This window comes from Oncorhynchus keta, chromosome 13 (assembly GCF_023373465.1).
Source record: "Oncorhynchus keta strain PuntledgeMale-10-30-2019 chromosome 13, Oket_V2, whole genome shotgun sequence".
Classification (NCBI taxonomy): domain Eukaryota; kingdom Metazoa; phylum Chordata; class Actinopteri; order Salmoniformes; family Salmonidae; genus Oncorhynchus; species Oncorhynchus keta.
In genome coordinates this window covers 31,272,903-31,299,980 of record NC_068433.1, presented here as the reverse complement: position 1 = coordinate 31,299,980, position 27,078 = coordinate 31,272,903, and the positions used below count along the sequence as shown (strand labels likewise).

The following is a 27,078-nucleotide window of genomic DNA, read 5'->3' as shown; positions in this document are numbered from 1 at the left end:
ACTGTATTATACTGTATGGGACTGTATTGTACTGTACTATACTGTATTATACTGTATTGTACTGTATTATACTGTATGGGACTGTACTATACTGTACTGTATTATACTGTATGGGACTGTACTATACTGTACTGTATTATACTATACTGTATGGGACTGTACTATACTGTACTGTATTATACTATTCTGTACTGTACTATACTGTATGGGACAGTACTATACTGTACTGTATTATACTGTATGGGACTGTACTATACTGTACTGTATTATACTATACTATACTGTATTATACTGTATTGGACTGTACTATACTGTACTGTATTATACTATACTGTACTGTACCCGGTAATCCTTATTGGGACCAAGCAGTTGTTAGAAATAGCATACAGGCATACCAGTGTTGTAACTGTCTCCTCCTTCGTCCCACAGATAAGAACACGATCATTCTCATCGCAGTCCTAGTGCCTCTGGGAGTCATCATCATAGCGCTGATCTGTGTGTTATGCTACAAATGCTGTCGAACGTAAGGACTGTACAACAACCACTAAAACACAGCCTATTATCGTAGTGCAAAATCTACTCTTGACAACATGAAATAATCAAAGATTAAGTTGACCATGACAGTTTGCTTTATTATTCAGTGTACAAGACAGAAAAAAGCCAATGTCACCTGTCAGTGCAGTATTTGTAGTCCTATGTATGTAAATGGATGCTAACTCTCTAAACCATTTGGTGTTTACAGGAACAAAAAAAACAAGTGTGATTCTGACAACACAGATTCAAGTAAGTGCCAATCTCAATCTCCTTTAAAACACATGTCAACTTTTACCTTCACTTACATTATTTTTTACCTACTTAGCTAATATTATCCCAATAAAACCAGGCGAAGGATGTAGATGGGAAGGATATAGTAAACACTGAATTTGAACCAGTAGAACAAAGTTCCCATTTTAAATGAGTCAATTATTTTGAAGCAGACTATTGGCAGCCAGCTAAAGAGAAAAGCACAAGAAAAACACCTGTCACCAACCTATTCAGCTGATTTATTACAGAGGCAAGTTGACCTTGCCGTGCCATAATTCTATAACCTCAACCCTTACCTTAACCTCACTGATATAACACTAACCTTAACCTAACCCTTGTTCCTAAACATAAAACTTAAACATAACCTTCACCCTTATGCATAAACTTAAGTTTTTGTAATTCTATGAAGCCATGATCAGGAGGGAAATTGTGAAATCAATGCTCATACTGTGAAAAAGAAGTGCTTTCGTTCTTCCACTGGATTGCATGACAAGTAGTTCTGCCCTCCCATCCTTCCCAACTAAACCCTTGATGACCTTGGAGACCTGGCCAGGAGAAACTCCTGGACCGACCTAATAGTACCTGCCATAAAACAACAAATTCGTGATAATAATAAACATTACACCTCTCTCTCTCTCTTTCCCTCTTTGTCCTTCTTCACTTTCTCTCTCTCCCTCTTTCCCTCCCTCGCTTATAATTCTATGAATTTAATTTCTACTAGGCATCCAATACCACATGCACCTTAAGGACAGCGACGTCATGTACGAAAACCTGGACAACCAGCAGAAGAACACAAGCGACATCATGACTCCCATGTAGATGGAGAGAAAGAAGAGTAGAGAACATAAGAGTTTCATATTTACTGGCAGATGAATGTTCGGATATCACACACACACACACGCACAGAGACAGACACACACACGCACAGAGACAGACACACACACACACAGAGACAGACACACACACACACTCAATCACTCACAAACAATGCACACCAATTCAGAACAGTCCGTAACGTCAATGTTACATATTTGCCACATTCTTTTTGGAATTTGTTAATATTATTGTCATTATATTATCTGCTTTTATTAACTTATTAATGCTTTTGTTGTAATTTGAGAATGTATGAATTACGAGATATGATCCAGGGAAAAGTGCAATTATAAAATGCCCGAAGTGCCTGAGATGTAATTTATTGAAGTCTATTAAATTGTTGCTGCAAGCTTAACATTACTTGTCATGTCAGTCTTGTGTCTGCCTTACCTGTCCTACAGTAACACACCTGTGTCTGTCTAACCTGTCCTACAGTAACACACCTGTGTCTGTCTTTACCTGTCCTACAGTAATGCACCTGTCTGTCTCACCTGTCCTACAGTAACACACCTGTGTCTGTCTTACCTGTCCTACAGTAACGCACCTGTGTCTGTCTTACCTGTCCTACAGTAATGCACCTGTGTCTGTCTTACCTGTCCTACAGTAACACACCTGTGTCTGTCTTACCTGTCCTACAGTAATGCACCTGTGTCTGCCTTACCTGTCCTACAGTAATGCACCTGTGTCTGTCTTACCTGTCCTACAGTAACACACCTGTGTCTGTCTTACCTGTCCTACAGTAACACACGTGTGTATGTCCTACCTGTCCTACAGTAACACACCTGTGTCTGTTTTACCTGTCCTACAGTAATGTACAGTAATGCACGCAAGACCTAAACTAAGGCCAGTGAGACTGCTAGCAAACAACGTGCCACAGTACATCTGTGACACAATCAACTGCATTTGTTGGTTGTGTGTCCAAAGAACCAAGAACAATACAAGTCAAATCAATTCAAGTGCTTAACAACAATGACTGTTAAAAATAAGTCACTAATATACATAAACAATCATATTGTGAGCTACTTTGGTCCAAGTAGTAATATAATACATTGTTTTAAAATCACAAGAGGAAAGGAATGGAAATGTTTGTGACCAAACTTGTGTTCATCAAGTGTTCGGGAACAATGAAAATTGAGTTGGAATGGTTTTGTTTTTCAGTTAAATTCCAGGCTTAAGGAAACAAAACATCGAAACAAAATGAAACAAGAAACTAAATAACACACATCCTCTGCACACACAGTCTTGGGTACGTCTATTTCTTGCCTTCACGTAAAGATATAGAGATAAAAACGTCTAAATTAAACACAGAATACACAAGCAAGTACTTTGTGTCCAGGGAAAATAAGGCATAATACGCCCGGTTTATACCTGGTGTTAACATGGGTCCTTTGTCCTGATCTTGTCGACATTCTGTATGTGCCCACATTTCCAAAAATGTGTCTACACATGGTATTAAAACGTGTCTGTTATCCATCCAATGTGTCTGCATTGTGACCAGATTTCCTGATCCCTTCCTTTATGCTAATTATTTCACTACTCTTTCAACATAAGATTTATTTATGTATTGTAAGACACATATTGATGTAATCAGTCAATGGTGCCACCTGTCAATGATTTTAATGGGTGGAATAATGTACTAAAATGGTTTCTCTGTCCAGATCCGTCTACACTTGTAAGATACAAAGACACAATGCGTGCCTGACTACCTCCGGAGGTGGGCAGAATGATCTGATCAAAATCACATCACAATGTGTCTTTTGATTGTCAACACCTGTCTAAAAATGTGGGCACAATCAAAATGTGGAAACAATCAGGACAAAGGATGCATGCTAGAACCAGGTATAAACAGGGCTTTTGACACACAGTAAAAAAAAAAATCTGATCGTTTGAAATGTCCCCAACCTCACATTGTAATTTACATCAGGGATAAAGAACCCATTGGTCATTTCCATTGGCAATTGAACCAGGAAATAAAATAATATTTTAGACAAACATACAAAAAACATACAACAAATGCTTAAAGCGGCACAAACATACACACACACACACACACTTATGCACGCACATACACATGCACACACACCTGCACACACACACACCATTGTTCAATGTTCTCAACACAAATGTAAACGTAGCTACAGTAACGGACGTTACCATTTCTAAATAATCCACTATTCTGGATTGTTACCCAGGACTAAATCCCTAATAATAAGGTAAAGTGTGAATGAATGGCATAACAGCAACAATCAACAGGATCAACCACTGTAATCAAAGTTTTAACAGCTGTGAACAACAGTGCAAGGCTGTGTCCCAAATGGCACCCTATTCCCTATCTAGTCCACTACTTTTGACCAGGGTCCATAAGTAGTAGTGCACTTTATAGGGAATAGGGCGAACAGCGGTATAACAAGGGAAAGGGAAATTATTTGTTCCCTATCATGGAGTGTGGACTATGAAGTTTGTGTTACGGAGTGTGTCCTTCTATGTACAATATGTGTACTCTGGAGTGTACTAAGGAGTATAAGCACTTTTAAGACTTTTAAGCAGAAGTAAATGCTGATGAAAGAAAATCTAAATTATACAAATCGGACAATAAATATATTTAGCATAAACTAAAAACATCTCTAGTAGACTACTTGTTTAACTACTAAATACAGTGTCGAGACTGTGTGGCTCCAAGCCACTAAAATACAACACATTCTAATAAAGAGTGAACTCGATGACACTATCCACGGGTGAAACAGATCTAGCCTGGTCCCAGATCTGTCTGTGCTGTCTTGCCAATTCCTATCGTGACAATGACCATAGGAGTTGTGAAGACAGCACAAACAGATCTGAGACCAGGCTAGAGTTATTCCACAATGCAACAGAACTCAACCCTTTCCCTGTGGTCTCCTGCTGCTTTTGTTAATCACAAGTTTGACATCCATCACATTAGATAAGTGTATCTAACAGTGTGTAAACTAACAAAATCCAGTTTTTCAGTAACAAAATCCAGTTTTTGACTCTTAAAATCCAGTTTTTGACTCTTAAAATCCAGTTTCTCACTAACATAATCCAGTTTTTCACAAAAAAAATGATTCTAACATCCAAGTATTACATTACATATACTGTGTAAAATGTATACCAGTGTATAACAATATGTATTAACAAGGTATTGGCTATTACCATAACCCTGTACGGTAAACACAGTAATCTACAGTGAAAAAGTTCTCAAAATGCTTCTACAAATAGTCTGGATCTGTCTTCACCCTGTTTAAAACCTTAACAATTATTTACACATTAAATTACAGCATTACACAAGGAATAAAACAAGGAATGAAATGGAATGCTGACATTACAGTGATATAAAAACATCAAATGTTGTTGAGATAAAAATGTGAAATTATGTTGTTGAAAGTAACTTCTCCAGTGTCTTCAAATGATGTGGCTCACGTACAGTCAATCATTCAGTGTGTGTCAGATAGTCTATCTGTCTGTCTGGTAAATCATTGTTCATGCGTGCCTTGTAGGATGTAGGAAATGTTCAGCATGAGAGATGTCTCTCTCTCTCTCTCTCCCTTTTTCTCCCTTCTTCCTCCCTTCCTTCACTCCCTCCCATCTTCACAGTCTCATTGTTTCTACCTGGCTCAAGAACCAGCACTCCCCTCTCTTCCTCCACCTCTCCCTGTCTCTCGCCTTGTCTCTCAGTCTCTTCCAGGTTCCAGCACCAGTACCTTACACTCTCTCTTGGCGATCTTGTCCAGTGAGAGGACCGGCCGATCGGGGGGGAGGTAGAGGGGTCGACCCACTGGGGATCCCACTGGAGGGGTGATGGCCCTGCGCTCCATCACACTGCCCGTCCTAGAACACACACACACACACACACAGAGACGCAAATACAAAGAGACATACGCACACACACACAATGGGGATTAGGAGAGAGGTCAGAGAGTCAGAAAGAGGTCAAGGACTAACTGCCAGAATTGAGGGATTACAGGGAGTGTCTGTGTGAGTGTGTGCGTCTGCGTGTATGTGTGTATGAGTGTGTACATATATTTACATTTACATTTACATTTAAGTCATTTAGCAGACATACATACATATATGCTTATGTGTGTGTGTATGAGTTTATGCACTGCATGTATGCTGTTGTGTGTGTATGCGTATGTGTGTGTGTATGCATGTGTGTGTGTGTGTGTGTGTGTGTGTGTGTGTGTGTGTGTGTGTGTGTGTGTGTGTGTGTGTGTGTGTGTGTGTGTGTGTGTGTGTGTGTGTGTGTGTGTGTGTGTGTGTGTGTGTGTGTGTGTATGCGTATGTAAGCCTTTAGAAAATATTCACAGCCCTTTGTCTTTTTACACATTTTGTTGGGTTACAGCCTGAATTTAAAATGGATTCAATAGAGATACTAGTCAAATTCATTAAAAATGAAAAGCTGAAATGTCTTGAGCCAATAAGTATTCAACCCCTTTGTTATGGCAAGCCCAAATAAGTTTAGGAATAAAAATGTGCTTAACAAGTCACATAATAAGTTGCATAGAATCCCTCTTTGTGCAATAACAGTGTTTAACCAGATTTTTGAATGACTACCGCATCTCTGTTCCCCACACATGCAATTATCGGTAAAGTCCCTTGGTCGAGAACTGAATTTCAAACACAGATTCAGCCACATAGACGAGGGAGGTTTTCCACTGCTTTGCAAAGAAGGGAACCTATTGATAGATGGGTAAACATTTTAAAAGCAGACATTGAATATTCCGCTGAGCATGGTGAAGTTATTAATTGCACTTTGGATGGTGTATCAATACAACCAGTCACTACAAAGATACAGCTGTCCTTCCTAACTCAGTTGCCGGAGAGGAAGGAAATGAGGCCAATAGTGACTTTGAAGCAGTTACAGAGTTTAATAGCTGTGATAGGAGAAAACTTAGGATTGATCAATATTGTAGTTAATCCACAATACTAGCCTAATTGACAGAGTGAAAATAAGGAAGCCTGAAAAGAATAAAAATATTCCAAAACATGCTTGCAACAAGGCACTAAAGTAATACTGCAAAAAATGTGGCCAAGCAATTAATTTTTTGTCCTGAATACAAAGTTTAGGGCAAATCCAATACAACACATTACTGGGGACCACTCTCCAAAATTCAAGCATGGTGGTGACTGCATCATGTTATAGGTGTGGCTGTAAATGCTAAGGACTGGAGTGTTTTTCAGGATAAAAAAGAGCTAAGCACAGGCAAAATCCTAAAGGAAAACTTGGTTCAGTCTGCTTTCCACCAGACACTGGGAAATTAATTAACCTTTCAGCAGGACATTATCTTCCTCTTTGACATTACAGAGTATGTTTGGTAGATTGTTGACAAAAAATGACAATTAATCCATTTGAATCCCACTTTATAACACAACAAAATTTGGAAAATTCAAGGTGTGTGAATACCTTCAGAAGGCACTGTATATACACTGCAAACATATGTGGACACCTGCTCATCAAACATCTCATTCTAAAAGTTGCCCCCCCCTTTACTGCTACAACAGCCTCCACTCTTCTGGGAAGGCTTTCCACTAGATGTTGGAACATTGTTGTGGGGACTTGCTTCCATTCAGCCACAAGAGCATAAGTGAGGTCGGGTACTGATATTGAGCGACTAGGTCTGACTCGCAGTCTAAGTTCCAATACATCTCAAAGGTGTTTGATGGGCTTGAGGTCAGGGCTCTGTGCAGGCCAGCCAAGTTCTTCCACACAGATTTCGACAAACCATTTCTGTATGGACCTCAATTGTGCATGTGGGCATTGTCATGCTGAAACAGAAAGGGCCTTCCCCAAACTGTTGCCACAAAGTTTGAAGAACAGAATCGTCTAGCATGTCACTGTATACTGTAGTGTAAAGATTTCCCTTTACTGGAACTAAAGGGCCTAACCCGAACCATGAAAAACAGCCCCAGACCATTATTCCTCCTCCACCAAACGTCACTGTTGGCACTATGAATTGGGGCAGCTAGTGTTCTTCTAGCATCCACCAAACCCAGATTCGTCCATCAGATGGTGAAGCGTGATTCATCACTCCAGAGAACGTGCTTCCACTGCTTCAGAGTCCAATGGCGGCGAGCTTAACACCACTCCAGCCGACGCTTGGCATTGCACATGGTGAACTTAGGCTTGTGCGCGGCTGCGAGGCCATGGAAACCCATTTAATGAAAGCTCCTGACGAACAGTTCTTGTGCTGACATTGTTTCCAGAGGCAGTATGAAACTTGGTAGTCAGTGTTGCAACCGAGAACAGACAACCTTTATGCGCTACACGCTTCAGCACTCGCCGGTCCCGTTCTGTGAACTTGTGTGGCCTACCACTTCGCGGTTGAGCCGTTGTTGCTCCTAGCACTTAAAGATGACCAGGGCAGCTCTAGCAGGGCGGAAATTTGACGAACTGACTTGCTGGAAAGGTGGCATCCTATGACGGTGCCACGTTGAAAGTCACTGAGCTCTTCAGTACGGGCTGTTCTACTGCCAATGTTTGTCTATGAAGACTGGCTGTGTGCTCGATTGTATACACCTGTCAGCAACAGGTGTGGCTGAAATAGCCAAATCCACTAATTTGAAGGGGTGTCCACATTCCTTTGGCCATGTAGTGTATGTGTCTGTGCGTTACATGCGTGTATCTCCTACCTCATAAGATGCGACCGTGATGGTTGTTGGTGAGAGAAGGACTGTGATCTTCCCAGACTCTGTCTGTCCAGCAGGTCTCTAACAGCAGGGCTGGAGGGAGAGTTCTTCCTGGACAGGGACAGAGACATGGGCCTGGCCTCAGCAGGGGGGTTGGAACAGGACGCTGTGAACTGAAGCTTCAGCTTCATGTGCTGGCTTAACTGGAGAGGAGGAGAGGGGGGCATGTGGAGTGAGTAATGTTTGGTATGCAAAATCGGAGAAACAAAAGAGGCACACACACACACACACTCTCTCTGGTACCTCGAAGAGTCCTGCCTTGAGTATCTGGAAGCCGACAGTAAAGGAGAGGGTGGATCCTTTCCGACACTGGCCCAGGTTGTTAAGGGGGGAATGACATACCACAGAACTGACAGAGGGGTCCTCCTGACGACCACGACCTGGGGGGTGGGGTTAGAGGGGAGGAAGGGGGTGACATTGATGGAAAGGGAGAGTGGGAGAGGCTGGTGTTTAGTTTACCCAAGGAGAGAGCATTATAATATAGCCTAAAGTGATTATGTTCCTCTGGTATATAGTTAGTTATTTTTTGATTTAGTGGATCATTAAATAATTTTGACAAAATTATTGCAATATCGGTTTCAGGAGGCAGCATTCAATTGGGTACAGTTATATCTAACTGACAGGAAACAGTCCACCTATATCAATGGGTCGTTTTCTTCCCCTCATGCTTTAAACTGTGGAATACCGCAGGGTAGTTGCCTTGGTCCACTTCTTTACTTAATATATACCAATGACCTTCCTTATGCCTTATCTGAAACTCAAGCTACTATATTTGCAGATGATACTACAATGTATAGAGCAAGATAATCGGTTCAACAGGTACAGCAAGCTCAACAAGTAGATCTGGGAAATATCAGGGAGTGGGTTTGCCAGAACAAACTTATTTTGAACGCCAAGAAAACCAGAGTTATGTTGGTCTGTCCCACCAGGAAAAGGCCCACACAACATGGGATGCAATTAAGTACAGGGGAAGTACAAATTGACGAAGTGGCAGAAACCAAACTACGAGGGGTGCAGCTAGACAACTGCTTATCATGGTTGTCTCCAATAACTCATCTATGCAAAAAAAAAAAGAAATGCATGCATGATCAGAAGGAGAGCAAAATATTTACTGGGAAAGATTCTTAAGCAAACAAGCCAAGCATTAATTGGGAGTCAGGTGAACTACTGTTATGTGGTCTGGGGACGTGCATCAGCAAGTGAAATTAGGAGGATGCTGATTGCACAGAACAAAGCAGCAAGGGCTATGATTATTCTGCTGTAGTCATGCACAATGCTCTTGGTAGTAATTCATCAACAAGATAATTGAAAAAAACATTGCTTATTGTAGTTCATAATGTACACCATTTAAAATGGCCAAACTCCATTTACAACAGTATTCAGCTGGTAAGAGACAGGCATTCAGTAAATACTAGGACTAGATTGCCCATCATCTACGTGTTATCCAGAAAGAAAAGAGAAATAGGCAAAATAACATTTAGATTCAGAGTAATAAAGATATTGAATAATTTACCTGAGCAAACCAGAAACCTTTCAATATATAAATTTAAACAATATTTAAGAACCATTTAAATATAATACATTGGAAGATTGTGGAGGACTATGGTAGATGAAGGAATCAATCTATCTTTTTAGACTGTATTTATCTTGTCAATATGTCAGTGTAATATGTCTGTTGTTTGTAACAGTGTGCTATATGTGAAAATGTGATTGTATTATGAATTGTGTTTTAATGTTTAAGGACTCTTGGAAGATCAGTCCAAATGAGGACTAAAAGAGATCCTGATAAAAATCGAATCAATCTCTCTCTCTGTCCCTCTTGCTCTCTCTATCTCTCTCTAAGGCATTTGTATTACAATCATACAGTGCCTTGCAAAAGTATTCAACCCCCTTGGAGTTTTTCCTATTTTGTTGCATTACAACCTGTAATTTAAATAATTTTGGTGGGGAATTCATGTAATGGACACAAAATAGTCCAAATTGGTGAAGTGAAATGAAAAAAAAAAACTTTAAAAAAAAAATCTAAAAAATGGAAAAGTGCAATCTAAATGTCACATGATCTGTCACATGATCTCAGTATATATACACCTGTTCTAAAAGGCCCCAGAGTCTGCAACACCACTAAGTAAGGGGCGTCACCAAGCAAGCGGCACCATGAAGACCAAGGAGCTCTCCAAACAGGTCAGGGACAAAGTTGTGGAGAAGTACAGATCAGGGTTGGGTTATAGAAAAATATCTGAAACTTTGAACATCCCACAGAGCAACATTAAATCTTTTTAAAATGTATTTTAAAGAATATGGCACCACAACAAACCTGCCAAGAGAGAGTCGCCCTCCAAAACTCATGGACCACGCAAGGAGTGCATTAATCAGAGAGGCAACAAAGAGACCAGCTCCACAGTGGAGATTGGAGTATCTGTCCACAGGACCACTTTAAACCGTACAATCCACAGAACTGGACTTTATGGAAGAGTGGCCAAAACAATGCCATTGTTTAAAGAAGAAAATAAGGAAACACGTTTGGTGTTCGCCAAAAAGCATGTGGGAGACTCCCCAAACATATGGAAGAAGCTACTCTGGTCAGATGAGACTAAAATTGAGCTTTTTGACCATCATGTTTGGCGCAAACCCAACACCTGTCATCACCCAGAGAACACCAACTCCACAGTGAATCATGGTGGTGGCAGCTTCATGCTGTGGGGATGTTTTTCATTGGCAGGGACTGGGAAACTGGTCAGAATTGAAGGAATGATGGATGGCGCTAAATACAGGAAAATTCTTGAGCGAAACCTGTTTAAGTCTTCCAGAGATTTGAGACTGGGACGGAGGTTCACCTTCCAGCAGGACAATGACCCTAAGCATACTGCTAAAGCAACACTTGAGTTGTTTAAGAGGAAACATTTAAATGTCTTGTGTCATGACGTTGGCCTGTTGGGGAGGTTTATGATCCCCATAAATACCTTTCCCCTTTTCTCTCTCGCTCTACTTTATAGAGTTGACTCTTGTAAAGCCTTTGTAAACATAGAGAGTCTGGTAACATTAAAAGGTGGGAAACGGAACCATATTTCGGTAATCCAACCAGTTGAAAATATGCATTGGTATGATGCATTGAATATGATCTTAGATCAGTTGTTGTCTGAGACATTACTACTAATGACAGGATGACATAAACTGTATCTTGGAAAGTCAACACATTCTAGTTATCAGATTCACATGGAATTGTTGTGCAATTTAACCTCTTCAACCTATGGGGGCGCTATGTCATTATTGGATAAAAAAAACGTGCTCGTTTTAAGCGCAATATTTTGTCACGAAAAGATGCTCGACTATGTATATAATTGGCAGCTTTGGAAAGAAAACACTCTGACGTTTTCAAAACTGCAAAGATGAAACCTCAAACAGGAAATTAGCAGAATTTTTGAGGCTCTGTTTCCCATCGTCTCCTTATATGGCTGTGAATGTGTCATGAATGAACTTGAGCTCTCTGCCGTTCGTCCAAGATGTCTGCAGCATTGTGACGTATTTGTAGGCATATCATTGGAAGATTGACCATAAGAGACTACATTTACCAGGGGTCCACCCGGTGTCCTGTGTCGAAATTATTGCGTAATCTCTAGGTCCATGTGCGTTCCATTTCTTCAGAAGAGAAAGTCAACTGCCACGATGGATTTATCGTCGATAGATATGTGAAAAACACCTTGAGGATTGATTCTAAACATCGGTTTGCCATGTTTCTGTCGATATTATGGAGTTAATTTGGAAAAAAGTTCGCGTTTTAATGACTTCATTTTCGTTTTTTTTCTTACCCAAACGTGATGGAGAAAACGGAGCGATTTGTCAACACAAATAATATTTTTGTAAAAACTGAACATTTGCAATCTAACTGAGAGTCTCCTCATTGAAAACATCTGAAGTTCTTCAAAGTTCTTCAAAGGTAAATTATTTTATTTGATTGTTTTTCTGTTTTTTTGTGAAAATGTTGCTTGCTGAATGTCAGGCATAATACTATGCTAGGCTATCAATAGTGTTACACAAATGCTTGTTTTGCAATGGTTGAGAAGCATATTCTTTGAAAATCTGAGATGACAGTGTTGTTAACAAAAGGCTAAGCTTGAGAGCAAATAGATTTATTTTATTTAATTTGCGATTTTCATGAATAGTTAACGTTGCGTTATGGTAATGAGCTTGAGTCTGTATTCACGATCCCGGATCCGGGATGGCTCGTCGCAACAGGTTAAATGTTTAAATATGAAACAATTTGTGAAAAGATTAAACGTAATTTTAGCTTCTTAAATGAGAGAACGGTTTGTCATAGAGAAACTATGCTCACTCAGAGGCCCCGCCCAAGTGAACAGATATTGGTTGTAAACTATGAAACACGCCCTTCTTCTCACCCCGAAAATCCAACTTTTTGTTCCAAGGATGTGAGGACTTGCGGTCCCGCGTTGAAAGGACAAAGATCACCTACAGAACTAAGCTAACCCCAGCGTGAGCTCTGGTTGAACGGCAAGAACCAAACTAAATTAGCATTGAATTTCAACGTGAAGATGACGATCAACACGCCGAAAGGATGAATTTAGACTATACCAGCCAGAATATAGCATGAGCTTGAAGTATGGCAACTTGGTATGAACTTTGAACTCTTATTCACTTAAGAAGTGATACCTCCTTGCCGTTGCGTTAGCAACAGCAGCTGTAAACGTGGGCTAGGAGAGGACGGTCAGAGTATGTATTCTACCACGCTCCAGTTCACCACTAGACATTCTTCAGAGGACAAGAGATCCATGCTGGACAACCCGGCAATCTACCGAAGCTCAGCTCAAGAGGAATTATTTATTGCATTTTCCTTTTTCAAATGAGCGGTTATTTAGAATGCATAAGATTCAGAGTAGCTGCCTACGGCCCAATAGAGACACAAAATATTTTTTGTTCCTCAGTCTTCCTGCTCTTTCATTCAAAACCCAACCCCCTTTCTTTGTGTTTTCCTTTTTGACATAATTTGTAATCAATGTATGATCCATTCTGTGTAGATGTAATTCTGTGTGATTATTTAGGTTTTTAGTGAATCAATAATTAAACCAAATTTTGTTTTGCTGATTCAACTTGTTAGCCAGGGTTAGTGAAGAACCAAGAATTTACAACTTTCAGATGAGACTGAATAAGGTGACGATTAAATATTGACTGCTATTGAGGTAAATAATTACCAGGTCTTTAAGAGTTTATTCGGAAGATAACAGCTCTATAAACATGATTTAGTTGTTCCCTGACATTCTAGTTAATTATTTTTACATGATTAGATTAATCAGGTCATATTAATTACAGAGCAATTATTTTATAGAATAACATGTCATATCACTTAATCCGGCATAGCCAAAGACACGACACTTGGAATGGCCTAGTCTAGACCTCAATCCAATTGAGAATCTGTGTATAAGACAGTAGTTTTGGAATTGTTAGTTAGATTACTTGTTGGTTATTACTGCATTGTCGGAACTAGAAGCACAAGCATTTCGCTACACTCGCATTAACATCTGCTAACCATGTGTATGTGACAAATAAAATTTGATTTTTGATTTGATTTGAAGATTGCTATACACCAGAGGAACCCATCTAACTTGAAGGAGCTGGAGCAGTTTGGCTGGCCTTGAAGAATGGGCAAAAATTCCAGTGGCTAGATGTGCCAAGCTTATAGAGACATACCCCAAGAGATTTGCATCCGTAATTGCTGCCAAAAAGGCTCTACAAAGTATTGACTTTTTTTTTGGGGGGGTGAATAGATATGCACGCTCAAGATTTCAGTTTGTTTGTCTTATTTCTTGTTTGTTTCACAATAAAAAATATTTTGCATCTTCAAAGTGGTAGGCATGTTGTGTAAATCAAATGACACGAACCCCCCAAAAATCTATTTTAATTCCAGGTTGTAAGGCAACAAAATAGGAAAATGCCAAGGGGGTTGAATACTTTCGCAAGCCACTGTATTTATTAGTTCAGTGTGTACGATCCTCTCCCTGGACTATCTCTCACTCTCTCCCGGTTTCTTTCTAACTGACCCTTTGTCATTACCCTCTATCATTATTTTTCTATCTCTCTCTTCTACTCTTTCTCTTGCTCGATCACTCTTTTTTGTGTAAAAAGTATTAATCTTCTCCGTTTTCTACATCTCCCTCTCACCTCATCTCACTCCCATCTCCCTCCATAATCATTCCATCTCTTCTCCTCTCCCATCCCCTCACCTTCGGGCGTCCAGACCAGTCTTACAGCCAGGAAGTCTTGCAGGTTGTTTAGTAAGGTGTATTTTACCCGGAAGTGCTCCTGAGGCTGCACAGCACTGGGACAGGAAGCTGTCATAACCAGCCGGGGTTGGTCCATTCTCACGCTGGGCAGCTGGTAGTGGGTGGAGATGTACCTGGAGAAGGGAAGTTAAGTAGTAGAGTAATAATGGGCTAGGTATATTTGGACAGTTAGTCAATGTAAAGTAGTTATTGGGATAGTTCCAACTAGATCCATGTATTTAAAGAGTTGACCCCATAGAATTAGGAATTAGAATACTATTAACTTTCTTATGATGGGATAAAGGTCAGCCATTTTGGTGAGGGAGTTGGTCAACCATGACAAGCCAGTGCTGTGATAAGATACTGTGTACAATATTGAATTTTAAGATACTGTGTACAATATTGAATTTTAAGAATGTATCTGCACTGTATGTTTGTTAGCTACCTAGCCAGTCAGTTTTAGAGGAATGATTCCATACATTTTTCAGATTAACTGCCAATATGCCAACATTCCATTCAAAAATGCAGTCCATCCACAGCCATATCCTGGCTGAAATCAGTTGATGAAAGTACATAGACAAGTTGTAAATGCAAGTACTGATGTTGTATCATATAATAGCACTCACAATTTCTTATATATCATATGCCTTAATTTTCCTGCAAAAGTCAAATCAGGACTATGTCCCTACTGAAATTAATTTCAATTAGAGTAGTTTTTTGGATTTCTCACTGACCAACATGGATGCCATTTTCACCCCATTCTGGAACTTTTAGGATTTATGACATAGCCCCTCCAGTAATTTAATAGGTCGTTATCAATAAAATGTTACAATACAGCAGTGTTGCCAACTTAGCAAATGTTTCGTTATATTTAGAGGGTATTCAGAACCCCTCTAGCAACACATTTTCAAAATAATAGACTAGCGACAAATCTAGCGACTTTTTTTGGTGTTTATTGGAGACTTTTGGAGACTGACTATCATATCATTCTTACTCTTCTCAACGAGCAGCGGGTGCTGCCGTGGGCCCCACCCTGGGCCCCGTCCCAGTCCTCGCGCAGCAGTACCTTCCAGCTGCAGTCAGAGCAGGAGGTCTTTTACCCCTCTGCGCCCAGACTGCAAATGAATCGTGCCCTAATTAATCTGTGTGGAGTACTTCGTACAAAAGACTTATAACTGGTTTTCAGTGTCTCCAAAGCCCAGGGAGGCCTACAAGGCCATATATGAGACCATCAACTGTGGGGAGAAACCTTTACAGATAACCACGGTGTGTACCACATGTTGGCTCTCCATTGAACCTGCGGTTTCACGCATTTTGGACCAGTGGGAGGAGCTTAGGCTGCATTTCGCAGTCACCAAGTCCAGTGAACACTGCTACATGGCTGTGGTTTTATACTCCATGTACAGTGATCCTCAAAACATATTGTATCTGAATTTTTTAAAGTCAGTGCTGGGGGAGGTACAGTTGGCCATCAAGGCTTTTGAGGGAGAGCAAGTAGATCCTCTTAAGCTACTTGACAGCTTGCTTAGCCTGATCATGTCTGTGAGCAGCAAGGTGCTGAATCCACTGGCAAATGTTGATGTACTCAAAGGGCCAATACATGGATTCATCAGTCCCAAGCCGTACCTTGGTTACCTTTTTGAGTCAAAGGCAGCTGTGCTCCACCTTGCGCCTGAGGATGAAAACAATGTCCGAAAGCGGTGTGTAGCCTTCACCATCTCCCTCACTAATGAGTTGAGGGTGAGACTGCCGGACAACATCGAAGCATTGCAGTACATGTCAGTTTTCAATGTGGAGGAAACTCTAAAGCACAATAAGAGCCCTGGAGAAATAGAAAAAATAGCCAAGCTCCTTGGCTACTCCCCTGCAGAGATAGACAAGATTGTCCAGCAATGGCGTGCCATCCATCTTAGTAAATGGAATGAGACACAAACACACTGGGCTTCTGGAGTGAGATTGGGAAGTTCAGGGATGCAGCTGATATCAACCCGTTTCAAGAACTTGCCATGGCTGCTGTGTCTGTGTTGTCCTTGCCACACTCCAATGCTGAAGTCAAGAGAGCATTCAGCCAGATGAGTGTGGTAAAAAACTGACTTAGAAATCGGATGTCCTTGCAGACCCTTAACTCCATCCTGTACATTCGATATGGACTGAAGCTGTCTGGTGAGGCTTGCTATGAGCACCAGCTGCCTGATAATGTTTTGCAGCTTTTTGGCACATCAGCTGCTTACTCATTTAAGTCAGCTCCCTCAGTTGCTGAACCTGCCATAGAGAGCCTTGACCAAAATGACGATGGCCCACTCTTTCTGTGAGCCAGCACAGCCTGTGTGTGTGTGGAGGGGGTCTGGAAAACATTTTTTTTAACCAGGATTAGGGCCAGACTAGTTACCATAATTTTCTCACATTGACAGTTTTTTCTATTGTCTCTTTTTGGACGATTTAGATTGTTAATGTAGATTGTATACAAAAAAAATGTAAAAAATGTTATGGTTAAAAATGTTCATGTTTTACTATGACTTGTTGTAGGCTCCTAATGGACCATAAGGTTAAAAACCAAACCAAACTGAGAAAACTAAACTAAAAAAACAATTGTTTAAAAATAAAATAAACTAAGTAACTCTGCCAGAGTGTCTCTTTTGGGTCACTTTTGCCGGTCCCAAGGAGGAGGGTTGGAATTGTGACATTAACAAAAACAAGAATCGACAGAAGAAAGTAAGTTTGTTTTTTACTCACTTTTTGTCCCTCCCACAACATTATTCTCTCTCCTACAGCATCCATCACAATTACATGCACATGGCCAATTATGCAAATTAGGCGATGACTTAATCTAGCGACTTCTAGCGACTTTTAGGACAGCCAATAGCTACTTTCCTTACTGAGGAGTTGGCAACACTGCAATAAAGTTAGCTCGTTAACTAGCCATATTGACGTTATCTGTTATTAGCTAGCTAGCCAATTTGTGGTCCATCAATCAATGTAGCCTCACCTGTGTACCGGCAGTCCCCACAAGGTGGAGTGGATCAAGAAACTCTGAGGGCCCATGCGCCTGTCATCGATGTCTATTTTGTATTTATTTAATAAATCAATTTGACAGTAACCCTCCAAAAAGTCATTAATAAATATTTTAAATTGACATATGTACTAAGAAGCTACATGTTTGTTTTTGGGCTTCAGGAATGTGACTGAAAAAGTGCCTCAGACCTTGAAAAATAACAAATTTAACTGATTGAAAGTATGAGGTGACATCTGTAAACAAATGCCGTGGCTACGACTGCGCCAGTGCAAAGTGCAGGTGTTCAAAAGAGCATATCAGACCGAGAGCCTAATGCTTCTTAGGTAGTTCTTTATGAGTTTTTGTTTCGAAAAATATCACTCCGCAGAAACAAGTTGCAGGGATGGTAAAAACAGCTTGATTGCCATAGCAACATCAGGGAAACTGGGCAGAAGGGAGTGGTGCTTCAAATGCAGCAGTTCTGCAACATCTTTAATTGCGCCTCTCATTCTCCTTAATTGCCAGCATCAACACGGTACGGAAAGAGATTAACTGGATAGGAAGCTCTGGGGACAGGTCGTCTGGATACTGGACAGCCAATTAATTGGCAGATGCGAACAGATTATCATCTTTAGCGGACAACAGTTGTTTAGAGCTTGCGATTTCGTCTTCATACTGGTGAACTGATGTTTGAGTTGTGTGGTTGCAATATCAACAGTCCCTTATCTCATCTCTGGTGTATCTTGGCATGTAATCATTCAAGACTAAGTTTAAATTGTGTGCAGCACAATGGACATATAATGCACAATGTCTCTGGAAATACTGTCTGGGTTGGCAATACTCAGTATAGAAAACAGTCGGGTTCGGGGCCAAACATCTTGTGGGGGGGGGGGTCCAGAGAAACTGTGTTAAGCTAGTGTGTCGCCTATCACGTCTGTCAGCAGCAATCGTGATTAAACACTCTTCAAAACAATGATGAAAAGGGATAAAGTTAGCCAACTTCGCTAGGTAGGCCTAGTGAAAAAGGTACATTAGGTCTACTTACCACTATGTTTAGCCAGCTGTACAAAGTTTCTACTGGTCCGGTAGCTTGCAAAGTAAACATTATCAGCTAACAGTACATCGGCAAATGCGCCATCGAATGCTCTGCACCTTATTGATAACGACCTACAGGATTTCTATGGTTGGGCTATTGAGGTTTCTGCTTTATGATGCATTTACAGTTGAAGTCGGAAGTTGACATTCACCTTAGCCAAATACATTTAAATTCAGTTTTTCACAATTCCTGACATTTAATCCTAGTAAAAATTCCCTGTCTTAGGTCAGTTAGGATCACCACTTTATTTTAAGGGATTGGTTTGCACTTTTTGCACCAAAGTACATTCATCTCAAGGAGACAGAATGCGTCTCCTTCCTGAGCGGTATGACGGCTGCATGGTCAGATGGTGTTTATACTTGCCTATTGTTTGTGCAGATGAATGTGGTACCTTCAGGCGTTTGGAAATTGCTCCCAAGGATGAACCAGACTTGTGGAGGTCCACCATTTTTTTTTTTAGGTCTTTTGATTTCCCATGATGTCAAGCAAAGAGGCACTGGGTTTGAAGGTAGGCCTTGAAATACATCCACAGGTACACCTCCAATTGACTCAAATGATGTCAATTAGCCTATTAGAAGCTTCTAAAGCCATGATATAATTTTCTGGAATTTTCCAAGCTGTTTAAAGGCAGTCAACTTAGTGTTTGTAAACTTCTGACCTACTGGAATTGTCATACAGTGAATTATAAGTGAAATAATCTGTTTGTAAACAATTGTTGGAAAAATGACTTGTGTCATGCACAAAGTAGATGTCCTAACCGACTTGCCAAAACTATCATTTGTTAACAAGATATTTGTGGAGTGGTTGTAAAACAAGTTTTAATGACTCCATCCTAAGTGTATGTAAACTTCCGACTTCAACTGTACGTGACACTACCACATTCTATGGCAGCCATGTTCGCACCCCATTAACATTACATGGGGAATGGCATGTCACTAGAATGGGCATTATGATGCATTTACATGACACTACGACATCCTGTGGCAGCCATGCTAGCTACATTAACATTACACGGGCGATATTTAAGCAAAGCTATGTAGCTGACTGTCTAGAATTAGAGCAATATTCAGAATTCTAAAAGTTGGCCCAACTCTCTTAAATATATGGCTCTGGTTCCAACTAATAATTGGTGGAGATGTACTGTACCTGGGGAAGGCTAGTAGTTATAATGAGGTCGTTATAATAGAGTAGGTATAGTGAGTGTCTGGGGTAGTTATAGTGATTATGATCCAGTTCTATATTTTAGTAGATGTAGACCTACCTGGTAAAGGGAAGTTTAGGGGTGGACCACTGCAGCACAGCTACCAAAGGAACCTCCAGACCCTTAAGCAGAGAGCAAAAAACATTCACATTCCTCAAATGATTTCATGCTGTGCACGCACACAAGGACATTCATGGCAGATTTTTCATGCATATGTTTAATCTAAAACAGATGAAATGATCCAACACTAAGTATGATATCATATTACCTGAAATGTATCTCACTGCCCTTTACATCACAAACTAGGACCATTTATTTGATATTACACATTGTCCTTGTCCCCCCTCTCTCCTCTCTCTATACCCCCCCTTCTCTCTCCCTATTCCTCCCTCTCTCCTCTCCTCTCACCTCGTTGCTCCCTTCCTCCGGCTGGTCCCTGAGCTGCAGCTGAAACAGGAAGTTCTGCTCCTCCAGGGCAGAGAGCATGCTGGGAAGGTGAGAGGAGCTACTGTTCATCCTGTGGAACGACGCCATTCCAACCTCTGCCGATTGGTGGCTGCAGACAGGAAGTAATGGATGTCATCGCCATGGTTACAAAAGTGATGTACTTTCTATCAAGGTTCATAAAAAATAAACAACAGTATGGGACATTCAGGCACTCATTAAATCTTTATGCAACATTTTAGAACAAAATATACAATATGTTTCAACACTTATAAACAGCGTCCCTGAAAAGCACTTGTGTGAGCGTTCCAGACCTTGTCCGGCAGACACTGATGCTTAACTGCAAAAGTTGGTATTAGTAGTACTGTAATCTGATTCTTGATCTGTGGTACTAGACATTGTCCACCAGGAGGACAGAGCCATCAGGCACTGATCTACAGTCAGTTTCTGTCTCACCCCTGATGGTTAAGTTAAGGAATGGGGGGAGTCCCAAAATCCTAGATCCTAGATCTGTACTTACCAGACATTGTCCACCAGAAGCACAGAGCCATCAGGCATCATGGGGAGGTAGGACACGTTGAAGTTAGGAATGATTCTCACGTCCTTCACACAGACCTCCTCCTGAGAACTGGAGTTTAATACTGGGGGGAGAGAGTGAGAGAGGGAAGGGAGTTAGAAAAGGGATAGAGGGGGAAGGGGGAAATGGGGGGGAAGGAGAGAGAGAGAAAAGGAGACAGGAAAGCATAAGAGAGGAAGAAGTTTAGATGACGTCATAATACTATTGTCAAAAACAATAGTCAATTCCACTTCAGAGGAAGGCCCAAAAAATTGCCAAAGACTCCAGTCACCCAAGTCATAGACTGTTCTCTTTGCTACCGCACAGCAAGCGGTACCGGAGCGCCAAGTCTTGGTCCAAAAGGCTCCGTAACAGCTTCTACACGCAAGTTATAAGACTGCTGAACAATTCATCAAATGGCCACCTGGACTATTTACATTGACCCCTCTTTGTTTTTACACTGCTGCTACTCGCTGTTTATCATCTTATCATCTATGTCACTTTACCTGACCTACATGTACAAATTACCTCGACTAACCTGTACCCCCGCACATTTACTCAGTACCGGGCCCCCTGTGTATAGCCTTGTTATTGTTACGTAATTCTACTGTTACTTTTTATTTTTACTTTATTTTATTTAGTAAATATTTTCTCAATTCTGTTTCTTGAACTGCACTGTTGGTTAAGGACTTTAAGGTTGTATAACACCTGTTGTATTCGGTACATGTGACAAATAACATTTGATTGGATTTTATTTGATATGGGTACTATTTATATACAGTACATACATGGTATATAGCTATATACACAATAGGGTTCGGCGGTATCCAGATTTTCATACATCATATCGTTTCTGTACCATACTAGGGTATACTGTATTACCGGAAGTGAACACAGGGGGCGCTATAATTACACATTTTTAACGCACAAAACTATTTAGGCAACAGGGATCTTGATCTAGGAGGGGATTGAATGTCTCTGCTGTAACCAAGAAGCTTGATCTTGACATCTAGCCACTTAGCTAGCAAGTTAGAAAACCAAATGCATAGCTGGATCCCTGAGCTGGATATAATTTATAGTTATACTTAAAGGTGCAATATGCAGAAATCTCTAAGCCATTTCCTGGTTGCTTAAATTCTAATAGTTAAACTTAAGAACGGGAAGCATTGGAATAACGAACATAGAACAGATTTACAGCTTCTTAGACTTGCTGTCAATGAGAATGACATATCTAGAACTCCCATTCCTATGTGAATTTGGCCAGGTTGTCCAAAAAGTTACATATTGCAGTTTTAACTTAATAGTTATATGCAGTGGCATAGTGTTTAGAAATCATTCCGTCGGTATTTCAAAATAACCCAGTAACCTGGCATGAACGGTATATTGCCCAAGCTTAATACACAAACCTCACTAATGTAATCCACATCCCATAAAGACAATACACAATACTGTAAACTTCAGGGTAATTTCAAAGGGTACTCTACTATACATACCGTAAATATAAATCCACATATGTGAGCCAATATCCTGTACAGCATGTACATGTAAGAGCTACCTCCTACATAAACTATTGAATTATTGTGTAACACTGCGATAACACTGTGATAACACAAGGATAACACTGTTGTCGGTGTAGTTAATTACTTGGGACACGTTTCCTAACCATCTATTAAAGAAGGTCTTGTCTATTTGTAATACTTTTCTCTCCTTTTGCCCTTTGAACATTGGGTGGAGCTCTGCTATTGTCCAGGGCCTGTATTTCACAAAGCGTCTCTGACTATGAGTGTTTATCAAGGATCAGGCCCTCCCATTTATGGATTTAATATCTAAAAGACGCTTTGTTAACGTGGGATCATGATCGCGAGCTGGGGACTTTGCTTTTGAATGGGCCCGACCTAACTATGAACCTGCACTATTACTGGGTCAGACTCGGTACCACCAGAGAGTCAGTGATTACCCTGGTGGTTTATTAATTAAATACAGTGACTTAACAGGATTTTACACATGAGAGGGTTGTTATTAATCTTAGCCCTGGGCTGAGGACTAGGATACAGTGCGGTGGCTCTCTGTGGCTAAACCCCTTTCTTCAAAGGCGAAAGCACTTCCTTAAACCAGCTAAGCCTTGTTTCAATCTTAACTTTGTTCACCAGGAGTCAGGAGCTCTTGGCTCTGCTTCAGAGTAGTTATCGGACTCATATATTCTTAGCCCCTACCCTCACAGTTACAGGCTACAGCGAGGGCCTAAAGGTTTCTCTTTTCAGGTGGTCAGAAACAACTCCTGGTCATAAGCATTTGTGGTAAAGTATAGAATAGGTTATACTCAAACAATAATGCATGTGAAACCTTGGATTATAGTGAACAACACACAGTTAAGGGGAGTTATTTGGCATGATGCAAAGTGGAGTATAAATAAATAAACCACACTATGGCCCAAGTTTAACAAAGTTAGCCCCCCTCTGCTCCCTACCTTTGAGAACGGTCAGGTGCAACAATGTTAGTATTCCCCCACCACAATATACTGGGTCAGAAAAGTATTTAGTCAGCCACCAATTGTGCAAGTTCTCCCACTTAAAAAGATGAGAGAGGCCTGTAATTTTCATCATAGGTACACTTCAACTATGACAGACAAAATGAAAAAAAAAATCCAGAAAATCACATTGTAGGATTTTTCATGAATTTATTTGCAAATTATGGTGGAAAATAAGTATTTGGTCACCTACAAACAAGCAAGATTTCTGGCTCTCACAGACCTGTAACTTCTTCTTTAAGAGGCTCCTCTGTCGTTACCTGTATTAATGGCACCTGTTTGAACTTGTTATCAGTATAAAAGACACCTGTCCACAAACAGTCACACTCCAAACTCCACTATGGCCAAGACCAAAGAGCTGTCAAAGGACACCAGAAACAAAATTGTAGACCTACACCAGGCTGGGAAGACTGAATCTGCAAAAGGTAAGCAGCTTGGTTTGAAGAAATCAACTGTGGGAGCAATTATTAGGAAATGGAAGACATACAAGACCACTGATAATCTCCCTCGATCTCCACGCAAGATCTCACCCCGTGGGGTCAAAATGATCACAAGAACTGTGCGCAAAAATCCCAGAACCACACGGGGGGACCTAGTGAATGACCTGCAGAGAGCTGGGACCAAAGTAACAAAGCCTACCATCAGTAACACACTACGCCGCCAGGGACTCAAATCCTGCAGTGCCAGACGTGTCCCCCTGCTTAAGCCAGTACGTGTCCAGGCCCGTCTGAAGTTTGCTAGAGAGCATTTGGATGATCCAGAAGAAGATTGGGAGAATGCCATATGGTCAGATGAAACCAAAATATAACTTTTTGGTAAAAACTCAACTCGTCGTGTTTGGAGGACAAAGAATGCATTCATGCAGAATTGCATCCAAAGAACACCATACCTACTGTGAAGCATGGGGGTGGAAACATCATGCTTTGGGGCTGTTTTTCTGCAAAGGGACCAAGATGACTGATCCGTGTAAAGGAAAGAATGAATGGGGCCATGTATCGTGAGATTTTGAGTGAAAACCTCCTTCCATCAGCAAGGGCATTGAAGATGAAACGTGGCTGGGTCTTTCAGCATGACAATGATCCCAAACACACCGCCCGGGCAACGAAGGAGTGGCTTCGTAAGAAGCATTTCAAGGTCCTGGAGTGGCCTAGCCAGTCTCCAGATCTCAACCCCATAGAAAATCTTTTGAGGGAGTTGAAAGTCTGTGTTGCCCAGCAACAGTCCCAAAACATCACTGCTCTAGAGGAGATCTGCATGGAGGAATGGGCCAAAATACCAGCAACAGTGTGTGAAAACCTTGTGAAGACTTACAGAAAACGTTTGACCTCTGTCATTGCCAACAAAGGGTATATAACAAAGTATTGAGATAAACTTTTGTTATTGACCAAATACTTATTTTTCACCATAATTTGCAAATAAATTAATTAAAAATCCTACAATGTGATTTTCTGGATTTTTTTCCCTAATTTTGTCTGTCATGGTTGAAGTGTACCTATGATGAAAATTACAGGACTCTCTCATCTTTTTAAGTGGGAGAACTTGCACAATTGGTGGCTGACTAAATAATTTTTTGCCCCACTGTAGCAGTGTGTAAAGGTATTACACTCGTATAAAACAAAGTGCTACCTAGTACCTAAAAAGGTTCTTTGGGTCTTCTCGTAAAATAACGCTTTGACGAACCCTTTTTGGTTCCAGGTAGAACCCTTTTGGGTTCCATTTAGAACCGTCTCCAAAAACGGGTCTACCTGGAACCAAAAAGGGATCTCCTATGGGGACAGCCAAGAACCCTTTTGTAGTCTTCCCCCACCTTTGAGGATGGTCAGGTGCTTCCCGGAGACAGTCATCTGTTGACATTTCACAGTTGGTGGAGGAAGAACACTCAACGTGGTGCTGACTGGACGGGTGATGGGGATGTGGACGGGTGGAGAAAAAGAGGGAGAAAAATAGAGAGGGTCACTTTGAATACACTTTACACTGAATGTACATTGCAGTTATGAACAACTGCAATGTACATTCAGTGTAAAGTGTATTGCGTTGTTTTACTTTATATTGAACATTTATTTAAATGTTTAGGCCTATACACATTTGGTAGGCCTTACAGTGAATTGAGATAATGTTTTACAATCTAAGATAATCATTATCCTTCTCAGTCACATCCCAGAGGGAGCCACTGGAGAGGCAGTGTAGGACTCTGACCCTGGGCTTTGAAGGTATTAAGGTCTTGTCTGAAGGTGTGTGTGGGGCTCCTCAGCTGTAGGATGGTGAGGTAACCATGTTCCCTGATCTCTGCCTTTTCCTCCTCCTGCTTCCACACGGTCACTATGATCTGACATAGACAGGAAACTAGAGGTTACAACAAGGTTATGAACATGAATAGAGTCACTACAATCTGACATAGACAGGAATAGAGAGGTTATGACAAGGTTATAAACATGCATAGAGAAGCTATGACAAGGTTATGAACATGCATAGGGTATAGTCACTACAATCTGAGACAACACAGAGTGGGGGAGGAAATGGAGATATGATGGGAACACGGATAGAGAGACGAGTAGAGAAAAAGACAATGACACTGTCTGTCCTGTTTTCTGTCTGTCTCTCTCTCTCTCTCTCTCTCTGTCTCACTCACTCACACACAGACACACAGACTGCATGACTTCTCACCTTGACCTTGAGTGTGTTGACGGGGAGTTTGTCCAATGAGACGGTCAGAGGGAATATGACCTCCTCGTTCAATACCACTGGCTCGTCCATCGGTGACTAGGAGAGAGAGGAAGGGAGAGAAATACTCTATTACAAACTATTAGAAAGCAAGAGGGAGAGAGAGGGAGGGGGAGTGTGTGTGAGAGAGATTTAGAGTGAGAGAAAGAGAAAGAAATAAAGATTATGTAAACAATGGAGGAGGAGGATGTAGGGACAAATAAAGTTTGTATTATATATTTGCACTATAGATTATCGATACAGATATGAGTCACTCCACCTGCTAGTACACTATTATTATGGTCAAATGTAATAGAAAAAGAGGGATCTGTCTTTCACAGAGGATATGACAAATAGTAATGTGTGCAAAAACATACTCATTCATTTGCTCTATTTGTCCCATGCTTAATATTGACTATCATAGTGGGTGGTTGTTACCCTCGATTGCCATCACCTCAAGGTTAAGTTGATTTGTTTGGCTATGAGGTTGAGTTGGCATGTATGTCTGAATTCTCTGCCAATGTAGTCTGAAAATAATAGTAGGTTATTGCTGTTTGTCCTGCGAGGCTTGATAACAGGCAAGTGTGAGCAAATACTCCTTACACAAGCTCTCTCTCCCTCTCTCTTATAATGTCAAGGTTGGAGAAATCGAAAGAAGTGTTGGTTGGCTAAGACTCAAGAAAGTTTTAGGCGTCTATTTGTATGTCATCACAGTGACTGTAGCTCGAACCAACCTGTGCTCCTTGCCACAATAACAAGCTGTCTGTCAGACCTGGGTTCAAATACAACTTGAAATCTTTCGTATACTTTTGAGTGTTTTGAGCGTTTGGTTTAGTCTGCCTGGAGTGCCAGGTGGGCTGGCTTTACATTTTTGGAACTGTTCTATTTGTTCCATTGCAACAGGCATGCTC

At 40.9% G+C, this 27,078-nt stretch overlaps 2 protein-coding genes across 4 annotated transcripts in view; one reads left to right on the top strand and one right to left on the bottom strand.

Moving 5' to 3' along the window:
- zanl (zonadhesin, like) overlaps positions 1 to 1,953 on the top strand; it is a 35,167-nt gene extending 33,214 nt beyond the window's left edge. The window contains exons 50-52 of the mRNA XM_052459989.1: positions 430 to 523; positions 743 to 783; positions 1,526 to 1,953. Of these exons, the coding sequence (XP_052315949.1) occupies positions 430 to 523; positions 743 to 783; positions 1,526 to 1,623 (233 nt within the window). The 3' untranslated portion in view covers positions 1,624 to 1,953. The remainder of the gene's footprint in view (positions 1 to 429; positions 524 to 742; positions 784 to 1,525) is intronic.
- A 4-nt stretch (positions 1,954 to 1,957) lies between these two features.
- Positions 1,958 to 27,078, bottom strand: part of trappc14 (trafficking protein particle complex subunit 14) — a 35,459-nt gene continuing 10,338 nt past the window's right edge. Inside the window, exons 2-12 of one of the 3 annotated variants that reach the window (XR_008062832.1) lie at positions 26,132 to 26,227; positions 25,664 to 25,793; positions 25,275 to 25,361; positions 20,905 to 21,025; positions 20,349 to 20,496; positions 20,001 to 20,062; positions 14,613 to 14,785; positions 8,623 to 8,759; positions 8,323 to 8,522; positions 2,358 to 5,520; positions 1,958 to 2,323 (exon numbers count right to left, since the gene is read on the bottom strand). Coding sequence is in view for 1 of the 3 variants with exons in the window: in XM_035783907.2 (XP_035639800.1) it covers positions 5,364 to 5,520; positions 8,323 to 8,522; positions 8,623 to 8,759; positions 14,613 to 14,785; positions 20,001 to 20,062; positions 20,349 to 20,496; positions 20,905 to 21,025; positions 25,275 to 25,361; positions 25,664 to 25,793; positions 26,132 to 26,227 (1,311 nt within the window). In the remaining 2 variants the exon portion in view is untranslated. Of the gene's footprint in view, positions 5,521 to 8,322; positions 8,523 to 8,622; positions 8,760 to 14,612; positions 14,786 to 20,000; positions 20,063 to 20,348; positions 20,497 to 20,904; positions 21,026 to 25,274; positions 25,362 to 25,663; positions 25,794 to 26,131; positions 26,228 to 27,078 lie in introns of all 3 variants that reach the window. The other 2 variants (XR_008062833.1, XM_035783907.2) reach the window with 2 other exon arrangements.